General features: G+C 36.3%; 1 protein-coding gene across 1 annotated transcript in view; it reads left to right on the top strand.

The window, feature by feature from the left end:
• CUNH12orf40 (chromosome unknown C12orf40 homolog) overlaps positions 1–13198 on the top strand; it is a 52316-nt gene that overhangs the window by 25334 nt on the left and 13784 nt on the right. Inside the window, exon 5 of the mRNA XM_041672521.1 lies at positions 7498–8024. Within this exon, the coding sequence (XP_041528455.1) occupies positions 7498–8024 (527 nt within the window). The remainder of the gene's footprint in view (positions 1–7497; positions 8025–13198) is intronic.

Here is a 13198-nt window from a genome sequence, read left to right as displayed (position 1 = left end):
AATCCTTGGAAATTTGCATCTGAAATAAAGCAAAATGAGCAGGTACATTGGGATTATTACTTCTTTGATGTCATATTTCCATAACAGGTTCTCCTTTTCATAAATTTGACTTAGATGGGTTTCAAATTTATGGTGATAAATGAAGGATAATATTTCACCTTATGCCTATCCCTCCTCCTCATTTTAACCTCCCATTCAGGTCTCTCCCGTCTCTCTTTAACTATGCACTCCATTTTCCTTTCCTTGTGAGATCCTCCTCTCCCCACAGTCCCTTACTTTACACCTAACTCTGTGGTTATATGGATTATAGCATTCCTATCAAAGTCTTAAACTCTGACATCCACATAATAAAATAATACATAAAATATTTTTTTGTGTATCTGGGTTATCTTATTCAGGATGTTTTTCTAGCTTCATCCATTAACCTGTGAATTTTATATTTCATGTTTGTAAAGAGTCAAATAGTATTCCATTGTGTAAATGTACCACATTTTCTTTATCTGTTCATCAGCTAAATGATGTTATTTCTAATCTATGGTTATTATCAACAACACAGCAATGAACATGGATGAGTAAGTGTCCCTATGGAAGGATGTACAGTCTTAGGGTATATGCCCAAGGGTGGTATAGCTGGATCTTGAAATAGATCTATTCCCACCTTTCTGAGGAACCACCTCACTGATTTCCATAGTGGCTGTACTAGTTTGTATTCCCAGTAGCAATGAATATGTATTCCCCTTTTCCTACACCCTTACCAGCCTTAGCTGTCCTTTGTTTTATTAATCTGGCAATTCTGACTAGTATAAGATGTTTTGATTTTTATTTCTTTGATGACTAAAGATGTTGAACATTTCTTTAAATGTTTCTCAGTGATTTGTTTCTCATCTTTTGCAAACTCTGTTTAGTTCTGTACCCCTTTTTAATTGGGTTATATTTTTCTTGATGTCCAATTTTTTGAGTTCTTTATACATTTTAGATATTAACCTTTTATCAGACGAGTAATTGTAAAAATCTCTTTTCCTATTCTGTAGCCTGGCATTATTCCAGGTAATGGTGTCCTTTGTCATACAGAAGCTTCTCAGTTTCCTGAGGTCCCATTATTGGTTTTTCTTAGTGCCTGTGTTTTTGGTGTCCTCTTCAGAAATTCCTTCCTTTGTCAATGAGTTCAAAACTATTTCACACTTTCTCTAGTATCAGATTCAGTGTTATCTGTCCTTATGTTGAGGTCCTTGATCGAAATATGGATCCATTTCTATTCTACTAAATGTAGTCATCCCGATTGACCAGCATCATTTGTTGAAGATGTCTTTTCTCCAACATGTATTTTTTTTTGACATTTTTATAAAACAAAACAAAAACAGGTACCTATATGTGTGTTGGCTTCTGTCTGGGTCTCCAGTTCAATTTCATTGATCAACATGTCTCTTTTTATGCCAGCACCATACTGTTGTACAGCTTGAAATGAGGAAGGGTGATACCTCCAACAGTTCTTTATTATTCAGGCTTTATCAGTATGTATAGATCAATGATCTGATCTTGGTTTAACTTTGTTAGAGTGAATATATTAAGGAATTTATTGTTTTATTTTTTTAGGCTTTCCAGTTTGATGGAGCACAGAGTATGTCCTTAGAATTCTCTAGATTTATTTGGTGTCTGTAGTGATGTCTCCAATTTTATTAATTTAATCTTCTCTCTCTATTTTTTGATTAATTTGGCTAGGGGTTTACCAATCATACTGATTTTTCTCAAAGAACCAATTCATCATTTCATTGATTCTTTGTATAGTTTGTTCTGTTTCTCCTATTGACTTCAGCCCTGAGTTTGATTACTTCTTGCCATTTATTCCTTTTAAGCGTTATTTCTTCTTTTTATTCTAAAGCTTTCAGGTGTTGTTAAGTTGATAACACGATTTCACTCTGTTTATTTCTTTTTAATTTAAGAACTTTGTACTATGAACTTGCCTTCATTGTGTGTCCTGTAAGTTTGGGTATGTTGTGTTTTTATTTTCATTTAATTAATTTCATTTAATTCTAGAAAGTTTTTAATTTCTTTCTTAATTTCTGTCTTGATATAGTTTTCATTCATTAATGAGTTTTTTAGTTTCCATGAGTTTGTATACTTTCTGTTGTTTTTGCTATTGATATTCAACTTTAATCCATGATGCTCTGTTATCAAAACAGGTTGTTTTGTTTCAATTTTCTTATATCTGTTGAGACTTATGTCCAAGTATGTGGTCAGTTTTGGAGAAAGTTTCATGAGGTACTGAGAATCTTTTGTTATGATTTAATGACTTTCTAAGTCTAATATGATTTAATGACCTTCTAAGTCTCATATTTTCTAAGTCGTGTGTTTAGTTTTATCTGAATGACCTATTTGCAAGAGTGTGGTATTCAAGTTTCCTACTATCATCAATATATAAGGGTCAATATGTAATTTAGCCTGTAGTGATGATTTGTGTGTGTGTGTGTGTGTGTGTGTGTGTGTGTGTGAACTTGGATGCCCTCATATTTGGTGTATAGATGTTACCCTTTTTTTGATGAGTATGTAGTGTTCTTCCCTATCTCTTCTGATTATTTTTGAGTTGAAGTTTATTTTTTCAGATATTAAAATGGCTGTATCTGCTTACTTCTCTTGGGTCCATTTGCTTGGAATATCTTTCTCAGTCCTCTTACCCTGAAGTATTTTCTACACTTCGTGATGTGTTTCTTGGATGTACCTAAAGATGTTTTCTAATCCAATCTTTTAGGATGTGTTTTTATATTAGAGAAGGAAATCTTTAATATTCAGAATTATCAATGACCTGTGCTTATCGATTATGATTATTTTGTTGGTTTAGTGTTAATTTCCCTGTTTTGATTTAGTGGTTTGGGAGTTTTTAGTCCTTGTGTTTTCTTGAGTGTAGTTAACCTCTTCAGATTGAAGTTTTTCTTTACTGCCTTCTGTAGAGATGTATTGGTACATAGTAGATACTACTTAACTTTGTTTTCATTATGTTTTTAATTCTGGAATAAAATAATTAGGAATGTTCTTCTTCATCTATTATGATCGATGGTTTTGCTGAGAATACTCTTCTGGACTGATCAGTGTGGTTCCTAGAGTTATTCAGGCCCTTCTGGCTTTAGAGTCTCTATTGAGAAGTCAGATGTTATTCTAATGGATCTGACATTATATGTTACATTGTTTTTTCATAGCTTTTAATAGTCTTTCTTTGCTCCATACATTTAGTGTTATGATTATTATGTGTTATGGAGAGTTTTTTTTTCTGGTACTACTTTATGTTCTGTTTGCTTCCTGTACCTTGATAGGCACCTCCTTCTTTAGGTTAGAAAAAAATTTCTTTTATGATTTTGTTGAAAATATTTTTTGTGCCTTTAAACTGGGGATCTTTTTCCTCTATTCTTTTTATTCATATGTTTGGTATTTTCAGTCTTCCATTTTTCTTGGGTGTTTTGTGCCTGGATTTTTTCAGATTCAAAGTTTTCTTTAACTGAGATCCATTTCTTCTCCCTTTTCTTCAGTGCTGCTCTCCCATGTCTCGTACTCTGCTGATGAAGCTTACCTGTGATGTTTTTCTTTAGATTCCTAAATTCCCATTTTCAGTTTTATGCAAGTTTGGGTTTTATTTAGTGTTTCTGTTTCTACATTGATGTCTTGTTCCCAACATTTCATTCATTGTTGGTATATGGTTTTATGGTCTTAAGTCATTTATTTATTCATCCTTGAACATATTCATACTTGCCATTTTGAAGCTCTTTTCTTGGGCTTTAGCTGTATTGCATTTCTCAGGACTTACTATAGAAAGCTTACTGCGTTCTGGAGATGACATATTGTCTTTAGTTTTTTTTTTTTTTTTTTTTGTACAGGTGTCCAGGCAGCTAGAGCTGGGAGAACAGAGGTTTTTCTAGGTGTCGTTACCTGGTCTTGTTATGGGGTGATGTGTGGTTGTTCTGCTCCATGGTTTCTGTTACCTTTTCTGGATATTAGGAATATGTGTTGACTGTTGTTGTCTGGAGAGAGTGCTCCTGCAGGTCAGCGAGTGGCAGAGAGGAATAGAAATGGGCTAGGAGAAAAGGCTGAGTGCGGATATGGGAAGAACCGAGAGAATGCTGTCAAAGATGGGTCCCCAGAGAAGTGAAGGTGTGATGGAAAGTAGGCTGCAGTGAAGTCATGTAGAGAAACAAAAATGAAAGAGCTAGGGGGACTCTGTGTCTGGACCAGGAGTTGGCGTCTACAGTGAATGAAGCTGAGGTGGGAGGAGAGGCACCTGAAAGCAATTGCTACAAGGCTAGGAATGAGATTGGAGAGATTGGAATGGGAGATCAGATGGAGAGTCAAAGTCAAAATCAACTACCTGAGTCCCAGCCAGGTTGGCCATCTGAGGTCCAGGTAGAGATGTTTCTTGGTATTGTCAACTGACCACAGAGGGATGAGAAGGAGGGCTGAGAGAATTCACCTAGAGAATCCACCTATATCTTAGAGACAAAATTTTGTTTATACAGCTTAAACTCTATATTCTATTATTTACTTTGTAGAATAGAAAACAAAACATTATATGACACATACTTAAGTATTCATCTTCTTGACTATACATGTTATAATTACACATTAGTTAGCAATTATCTGCAAACAGGTAAATACAATTTAAATTATAAACATGTACATATTGTTTTGTTATTTTCTTCCTTTTTTTAGTTCAGTAACGGAGATTTTTCTGATTCCTTATTTTACAAATTAAATAAGCATCAAGATATTTTCAGTTCATCTCAGAAAAGAGCAGAGTTTGGAGAATCATCTGAGAGAACAAACGGGTGAGTAGAATGTGGAAGGAAAGGACAGAGTGCTGGGCTCTGCATCAGTACATTGCTCTTAGAAGGACTTAAATCTTTTTAGTTGAAGATATAAGTACTATTCTAGAAAAAGACCATTATAATGAAACACATCCTTTTGTTAGTTTAATTTTGTCCTTTTAAACACTAACATACCGTGTATACTAGCAAATTTCAGGGTGCTAGTTCTGTATGTGAATATTGTGTGGACATATCAGTTCCAGCCTCTCCCACTCACTGCAGTCCACGTCTCTCCCAGCTTTTAGGAATCATTCTTCTAGTCTAAAGTATAGTTTTATAGCATCGACATATGAGAAAGAATATTTCTATATCTATATATGAGAAAGAATATTTTCTGTTGAAATACGGAGCGGCGGGCTGTGTCCCGCCACCCAGCAAGCTTTACCCGAAATAATTACATGGAAACTGTATTCTTTTAAACACTGCCTGGCCCATTCTCTTCTAGGCTAATTCTCACATATTAATTTAGCCCACCTCTAATCATCTGTATGTAGCACCCCAAGGTGCGCTTACCGGGGAGATTCCAGCCTAGTCCATCCTGGGTCAGAGCTTCATCCCGGGAGCAGGGCATGGCGTCTCTCTCTGAGGCGTCTGCTCCCCAGAGAGCTGTGTAGTCTCTGAGCTCACTTCCTCTTCCTCCCAGCGTTCTGTTCTGTTTACTCCTCCCACCTATCCTCTAACCAATAAAATGGGCCAGGACAGTTCCTTTATTCGCCAATGACCTTCCTCCATCAATTTTCCCTTCTCCTTCTGGGTTTGTCACGTAACAAAATCTTTTCTAGTTTTATCTGTTTTGATATAACCAACAGGATTTCATCCTTTTTAATGCTAAATACTACTCTAGACAGATATCCTGCATTTTTAAACTATTCATCTGCTGATGGGCGTGCAGCCTGATTTCATGTCTTCATGTAGTGAACAGTGCTACAATATATATGTGGCTGTGCAGCTGCACTGTGGGTATGCTGATTTCATTTCTTTGAAGAGATACCAAGGAGAAAATTGGCTTGATCATCTGCTACATTTGCAGCTTTTGCGGGACCTTAATGCTGTTCTTTTATAGTAGCAATGCTATTTTTAGTTTATATTTCCATACATGTGTAAGAATTCCTGCTTATCTCCTGGTCAGCATTTGTTTATTTTTTGTTTATACTTTCTTTTTTAGAAGAAGCCATTGTAACTGGCATGGATGGTATCTCATTGAGGCCTCACTTTGCATTTCCCTGAGGGTTAATCATGCTGAGTGTGTGTTCTCATATATTTTAGTCATGTTTATGCTTTTGAGAAGCATCTATTTAAATAATTTGCTCATTTAAAAAATTTTTAAAATTATTTCATCCAGTGTGCATAAATGTTGTGTCTGCATGTATGTCTGTGCCCTACATGTATGCCTGGTGCCAGAAGGAGGCCAGAAGAGGATGCTGGATCACTTGGGATGACAGTTATAGATGGCTGTGAGCCACCAAAGTGCTAGAAATCAAACTCGGGTCTGGACAGCCATTGTCTTAACTGCTGAGACTTTTCTCAAGCCTAATTTCTCATTTTAAAATTTGATTATGTGGACTTTAGGGAGGATTCTAACAGATTAATAATGGGAAAATATTTCCTCACATCCTGTAGGTTATCTCCACACTCTCTTTATTGTTTAGTTTCTACAAACCATTTGTCAATATTTATTATGTTTCCTGTGCTTTATGGCAATGCCCAGAAAACCATTGCTAGTATCTTGGCATATTCTCTAATATGTTCTTCGTTCAGTTGTGAGTTGATTTTTCTAGAAGCTGAGAAGTAGCATTGAAGTTTTAATCTTCTGCAAGTAGACACTGAATTTCCCGGAAATGTTTGTTGAAGAGGTCCCTCACATTAGATGATGCCCCTTAATGATTTTCTTAGAGTAGAAGACTCTTTGTTTTTTACATTAGCCTTGGACTCCAGGATAACAGTTCTGTGATCTTTGTTTTCCCTTCCTTACTGTATTACAGGTCTTCTGGGAGTGCCTGCTTCTGTTTTATACATGTCTTAGTAACTCTTTGGTTATAGTGCTGGGAACAAATTATAAAATACGATTTCAACATATAGTGTGCTTTATAACTTATGATATGTTCTATGGTTATTCCCCCATTTATAATGGTAGAAAACTTTTCTGGCTTTTCTTCATCGAGAACTTTGTAACTATCCCAATTATTAAATTGGAATATATCTTTGATAATGTTTTTATAACTCTATAAAAAATATTTTTACATGAGATAGCTTCCTCCCTCTAGTCTTCAGACTTTTTTTCTCTGCTTGACTAACAGCAGCAGCAGACAGTGGTACACTAGGTTATTTGCTAGACTGTACTGTAGAAATCAGACTATTGAGTATCATGTTATTTTTTCACTAATATAACAATAAATAAAACTGTGCACTAAATTTCACATTGAAATACAGAACCATGTATAAATTATTTTCAAGTTTATTATTAGAATATATTAAATAAATTTCCACTAAAATATTATTATTTGTATTTTTAAATAGTAAATTTAAAATGCATTTGGGAAAATGCTAGTCATTCTTCAGTAAACTCTTGTTAGTTTTCAATTTAAGCTAGTGTTTGTAAATGAAAATGATCAAACCTTTCCTGCTAATTATGATTCTATTTATTCCAAAGTCCAGAAACTGGTGCTTTCCTTACTAAAAGATCTGTGTTCATGGGTGAAGATTGTGGAAGCCTGTGTGAACGAAGACAACCAGACTTTGCTATGGAAAAAACAGCGGTGCAACAGATTTGGAGGAATGATGGGAAAGCATTCTCTAATTTTTTAGAACATGTGATCCCGCCAACTTGGAGACATCCATCATCCAATCACGACATGGACTCCTTTGTGAGTCCCAATATGATCAATTTACTAAGCAGAGATCAGCCGGGGAGAATGTCAGCCTTTCACAAGTGTGGCTCTGGTAGTTTGAGTGACTCCTGTGTAGATTTTTCTGATGAAAGCCATTACACTGGTGGGTGCATTAATGGAGATTTGACAGTTCCTCGGACAGCTTCTTATAGTCCTCCACTTAGTACAAGTTACTTAGGAACATGTCAGGCAACGAAGCCCTACCAGAAGGAGTACAGCGATAGTGAAATAAATGAATTTAGAAGCTCTTTTGAGAAAGACTGTCACCTAACCAGCTGTGGAAGAAAAGGTTGGTATTGCACACTTAGTTTCTCTCTGTATAAATATGTATTACCATGTTTCATTTAATTATACACATATAGTTGGCTCTCCATATCCAAATGTTCTATATTTTTAGATTCAACTAACTATATAAAATCTAAGATGTCTTGGCTGAACACATACAGACAGACATTTTTATCATTATTCCATAACCAGTAGAGTATTTATGCTATTTACTAACATCATCCTCAGAGTTGGCGAGATGGCTTATTCCTGACCTGAGTTTAATCCTGGATTCCAAGGTCAAAGGAGAGAACCAACTCCTGAGCATTGTTCTCTGACTTCCACCCACACACTGCATATGTGAATGCATATGCATGTGCGCACGCGCGAGCGCACACACAAACAAACAACTTTCTATAAAAAGCATTCCATTGTATCAGATAGTCTAAGTCACCTGGAGATTATATAAAGAATATGAGAGTATATGCATTATCTCAGCAGATTGAGCCATTTAATGCAAGATACTGGTGTTTCAAGGGATTTCAGTGGCTGTGGGGATAATGAGTAGTGGGGAAGGTTTAGAACCAATTCCTATCAGATACCAGGGGATAAATGTAAAGTACATATAATATATATATATATATATATATATATGTATGTATATATGTGTGTGTGTACAATTATGTATATACAGTATATTTAATATGCTTAGAGGTGCATAAAGTCACAATTAGAATGTTTTATTGTATTATGGTGTGGAAGAATTGTCTGTATTTTGTCAATTACATTTTAAATAAATGCTGATTGGCCAGTAGCTAGACAGGAAGTAGAGGCAGGAAAATGAGAACAGTAGTATTCTGGGAAGAAGGAAGCTCCCTCGGGAGTCCTGCCTCAACCACCTAAGAAGCAAGATGTGACCTGCCCCGCTGAAAAAAGGTACGGAGCCATGTGGCTAACATAGATAAGAATAATGGGTTGATATAAGTTACAAGAGTTAATAAGAAGCCTGAGCTAATGGGCCAATCAGTTTATAATCTTATGGAGACCTCTGTGTGATTTTCTTTGGGACTCATGTTACAGTATTATTTTATGGACCACCAATTTCCCTCTGTGCATCCTTCTAATATGCTTTGAACTAAAAATGAAAATAAATGTTGCTAAATTTAATTCAGTTTTTTATTTGAAGGAAAAATTGAAAGTAATAACCAAGAGAAAGCAGTGCAGAGAAATACCTGGGAATACCCAATGTGCTCTATGTAAGTTTTGACTTAAGATCTAGTACAATAAATGTATTCAAATGAGCAAATAGAACATGAGATGATAATGGTTTTGTTGTGTGGTGAGCAAACTGGTCTCAAAGAAGTCTTACTTTTTATTTTAACTATGTGTAATAGCAACTTCTTAAGCCTATGGTGTTCACAGTTTCCAGCCTCTAAGACCTTAACTGATCATTTAGTGTTGACTATCCACCATATATCTTCTAAATAGCAATTCATTGAATAACAGAGATAGACGTATCACATGGGTAGAATACTTATTAGCACAAACAGCATATTGTCTCACTTATTGCTTGTTTAGTATAGAATCAGCATGGAGTATGAGAATTCAGTGAGGCAGTATAAACAAGACTATCTCCACTATGCAACAGTTTGTGTTCTACACCCTTGCATGCTAGCATTCCCCTCCCACAGTTTCCGTATGTGTCAGAATAGATGCGCTGAGGGTTGCTGTCCCTTATTTCATCATCTTTATGCTTTTTGTTACATGGAAACAACGATGTATTACCAGATCTAGCTTTCTACTGCTACATATTTTGTGTCTTAAGGGTTTTAATTGGATCAACAAACATGGTTTATTCCTTTGAGTTTTGAGGATACCCTTGCTGGCTTTCCTACAAAATTATAGATAATGAGGGAAACATTATTTTAGCTCATAGTTCCTGAATAGTCCTATTTTTCTTAGTAATAATAATTTAGCCAGATCTTTATGAGTTAAAATTTACTTATTCACATTTTTATTGTAAAATTGATTTATTATGGATATCTTTTTTGGGGGTTGGGGGTTGAGGCAGGTTTTCTCTGTGTCACAGAGAGCTGTTCTGGAATTCACTTTGTAGACCAGGCTGGCCTCGAACTCATAGAGATCTGCCTACATCTGCCCCCTAAGTGCTGGGATTAAAAGTGTGTGTCACTACCTCCTGGCTTATGGAAATCTTTAAAGTATCCATGATAGAAGAAATAAAACATGCCATTTTAATGGAAGTGGATTTATTAATTAAAACTCAGGTACATAATGTAGTTCTAAAATTGAGAAATTAAATTCCTTGTTTCTCAAATATCTGGAAGTTTATGAGTAAAACATTTTGTTTGACTTCGAGTTTTAAATTCAGCTTTTAAAAAGTGACTTAGGATGCATGGCACTATGTTTCAAAAGAGCAATAACAAAACAGAAAAAGAAAACAAGAACCTGATTCTGAATCTTTTTTTTTTGAAAATTTTTTTAAATTTATTTATTTATTAAAGATTTCTGTCTCTTCCCCGCCACCGCCTCCCATTTCCCTTCCCCTCCCCCAATTAGTCCCCCCCCCCAGCCCGAAGAGCAATCAGGGTTCCCTGCCCTGTGGGAAGTCCAAGGAACCCCCACCTCCATCCAGGTCTAGTAAGTTGAGCATCCAAACTGCCTAGGCTCCCACAAAGCCAGTACGTGCAGTAGGATCAGAAACCCATTGCCATTGTTCTTGAGTTCTCAGTAGTCCTCATTGTCCGCTATGTTCAGAGAGTCCGGTTTTACCTGAATATTAACCTTCATCAGGCGATGAAAGGAGACAGAGACAGAGACCCACATTGGAGCACCGGACATAAATCTCAAGGTCCAAATCAGGAGCAGAAGGAGAGAGAGCACGAGCAAGGAACTCAGGACCGCAAGGGGTGCACCCACACACTGAGACAATGGGGATGTTCTATCGGGAACTCACCAAGGCCAGCTGGCCTGGGTCTGAAAAAGCCTGGGATAAAACTGATTCTGAATCTTGAGTGTAGATTTAGATTCCTTGGAGCGATTGTGTTATAATATAGATGTTTCAGGGCTGGGAATTTGACTCAGTATGATTCGGTGCACAAACACTAGGACCTGAGTTTGATTCCTGCACTATGTAAAAGAGCCAGGTGCATTGGTGCACGCTGCTAATCCCAGCACTGAGTAGTGAGGACCACAGGAGGATCTCCGGGGCCTGTGGACTGCTGGCTTTCCCCACTGATGCCTCCTGAAGAACAACACTTGAGGTTGAACTCTGGCATCCACCTGTGCATGCACATGCTGTGCACAATACTTATGTTCATACACAAATATGCAAGTAAATAGAAAATATAGACATTTAACCTACACACTAAAATGAGTATTTTGACAGAGTACTCGCAAATCCATATTTTTAAGAAGATTCCCACATTATTCTGATTTGCATGTGCACACACATGCTTGTACACACACTTGTGTACATACACAATATGCAGGTACATAGAAAATATAGACATTTAACATACATATTAAATGAATAGTTTGGCATAGTACTTGTCAATCATACTTTTAAGAAGCTTTTCACATAATTCTGATTGAAACTAAAACTTAGAATAATAACTGTCAGAAGAAATATGCTTTAATACATTTTTTATTAATTCCTAGGGGTGATGCTCCTTTGAACGAATTACATCATAAGCAGTCATGTGATTTTGACCGTAATGAGGTAAAGCTTATTGTCACATTGTCTTTTTAGTTTGTGGTGTCATACATAACACTTAGGTTACCTTGACTTAAGATATCTTTTATTTGTAAATTTATTTTTATGTATACTCATGTTCTCTTATACTAGAAAAGTTATGACCTAAAGTTAGAAAATAATGTTATTCATTTGAGACAAATTAATCTAGACATATTTAAAATAGTTCCTACTGCACTATAAGATTTTATTTTAAAAATGCTTTGGGTTTGCAACTGAGTCAGGAACTGAACCATTAGCTTACGTAATTTGATACTCTTAACTATACAAGTTTTCCTCAGTAAGTGTGCTCCTATTTTTATGTCAAATTGAAACAAGTTAAGAGTCATCTGAGAGGAGGGAGCCTCAATTGATAAAATGTCTCCATAAGATCCAGCTATAGAGCATTTTCTTAAGTATGATTGATAGGGGAGGGACCAGCCCATGGTGGGTGGTCCCATCCCTGGATTGGTGGTGCTAAATTTTATAAGAACAGAGGCTGAGCAAGCCATGATGAAGAAGTCAATAAGCAGTACCAGTCCATGGCCTTTGCATCAGCTCCTGCCTACCCTGATTGAGTTCCTGTCCTTACTTCATTTGATAATGAACAGTGATGTGGAAGCAGAAGCCAAAAAAAAAAAACCTTTCCTCCTCAGGTTGCTTTGGTCTTGCTGTTTCATCACAGTAATAGTAACCCTAACAAAGGATAAGACACATGGGGTTATTACAATTTTTTGTATCCTTTGAGGTTTTCTTTGTCACCTAGTATGTTGTCAGTTTTTGAGAAGGTTCCATAAGGTACTGAGAAAATGATATATTCTTTTCATGTTTGGATGGAATGTTCTATAGATGTTGGTTAGTTCCGTTTAAGTCATAACATGTGTTAGTTCTCTTATTTCTCTGTTGAAAGAGGTTTCTGACTTGTGTGGTTCTGCAGCCATTCAGCTCCAAAGAAATATACAAAGGTCTACTTTAATTATAAACCTGATTGATCTATTAGCTCAGGCTTCTTATTAACTCTTATAACTTATATAAGCCCATAAAACTTGTCTGTGTCAGCCACATGGCTTACTACCTTTTTCGGCAAGGCAGTCACATTTTGCTTGCTCTTTGTCTGGTTTCCTCTCCATTTAGGTGATGACTGAAGACTGACTCTTCCCAGGATTCTCCTGTTCTCATTGTCCCACCTCTACTTCCTGCCTGGTTGCCCTGCCTATACTTCCTGCCTGGCTACTGGACAGTCAGCGTTTATTTAAAATACAAGTGGCAGGGTACAGACCATTGTCCCACAACATTTCTCTTTAATTTTCTGTCTGATAGACCTGTCCAGTGGTGAGAGTGGAGTTTTGAAGTCTCCCATTATTAGGAGATTAATGTGTAATTTAAACTTTAGTAGTGTATCCTTTACATATGAGGGTACCCTTGTATTTGTTCAGTATTGAGATTTC

The sequence above is a fragment of the Microtus oregoni genome, unplaced genomic scaffold, assembly GCF_018167655.1.
Source record: "Microtus oregoni isolate MIOR12 unplaced genomic scaffold, Mior012 000022F_ref0000154, whole genome shotgun sequence".
NCBI lineage: Eukaryota > Metazoa > Chordata > Mammalia > Rodentia > Cricetidae > Microtus > Microtus oregoni.
This window is presented reverse-complemented; position numbering and strand designations above follow the sequence as displayed.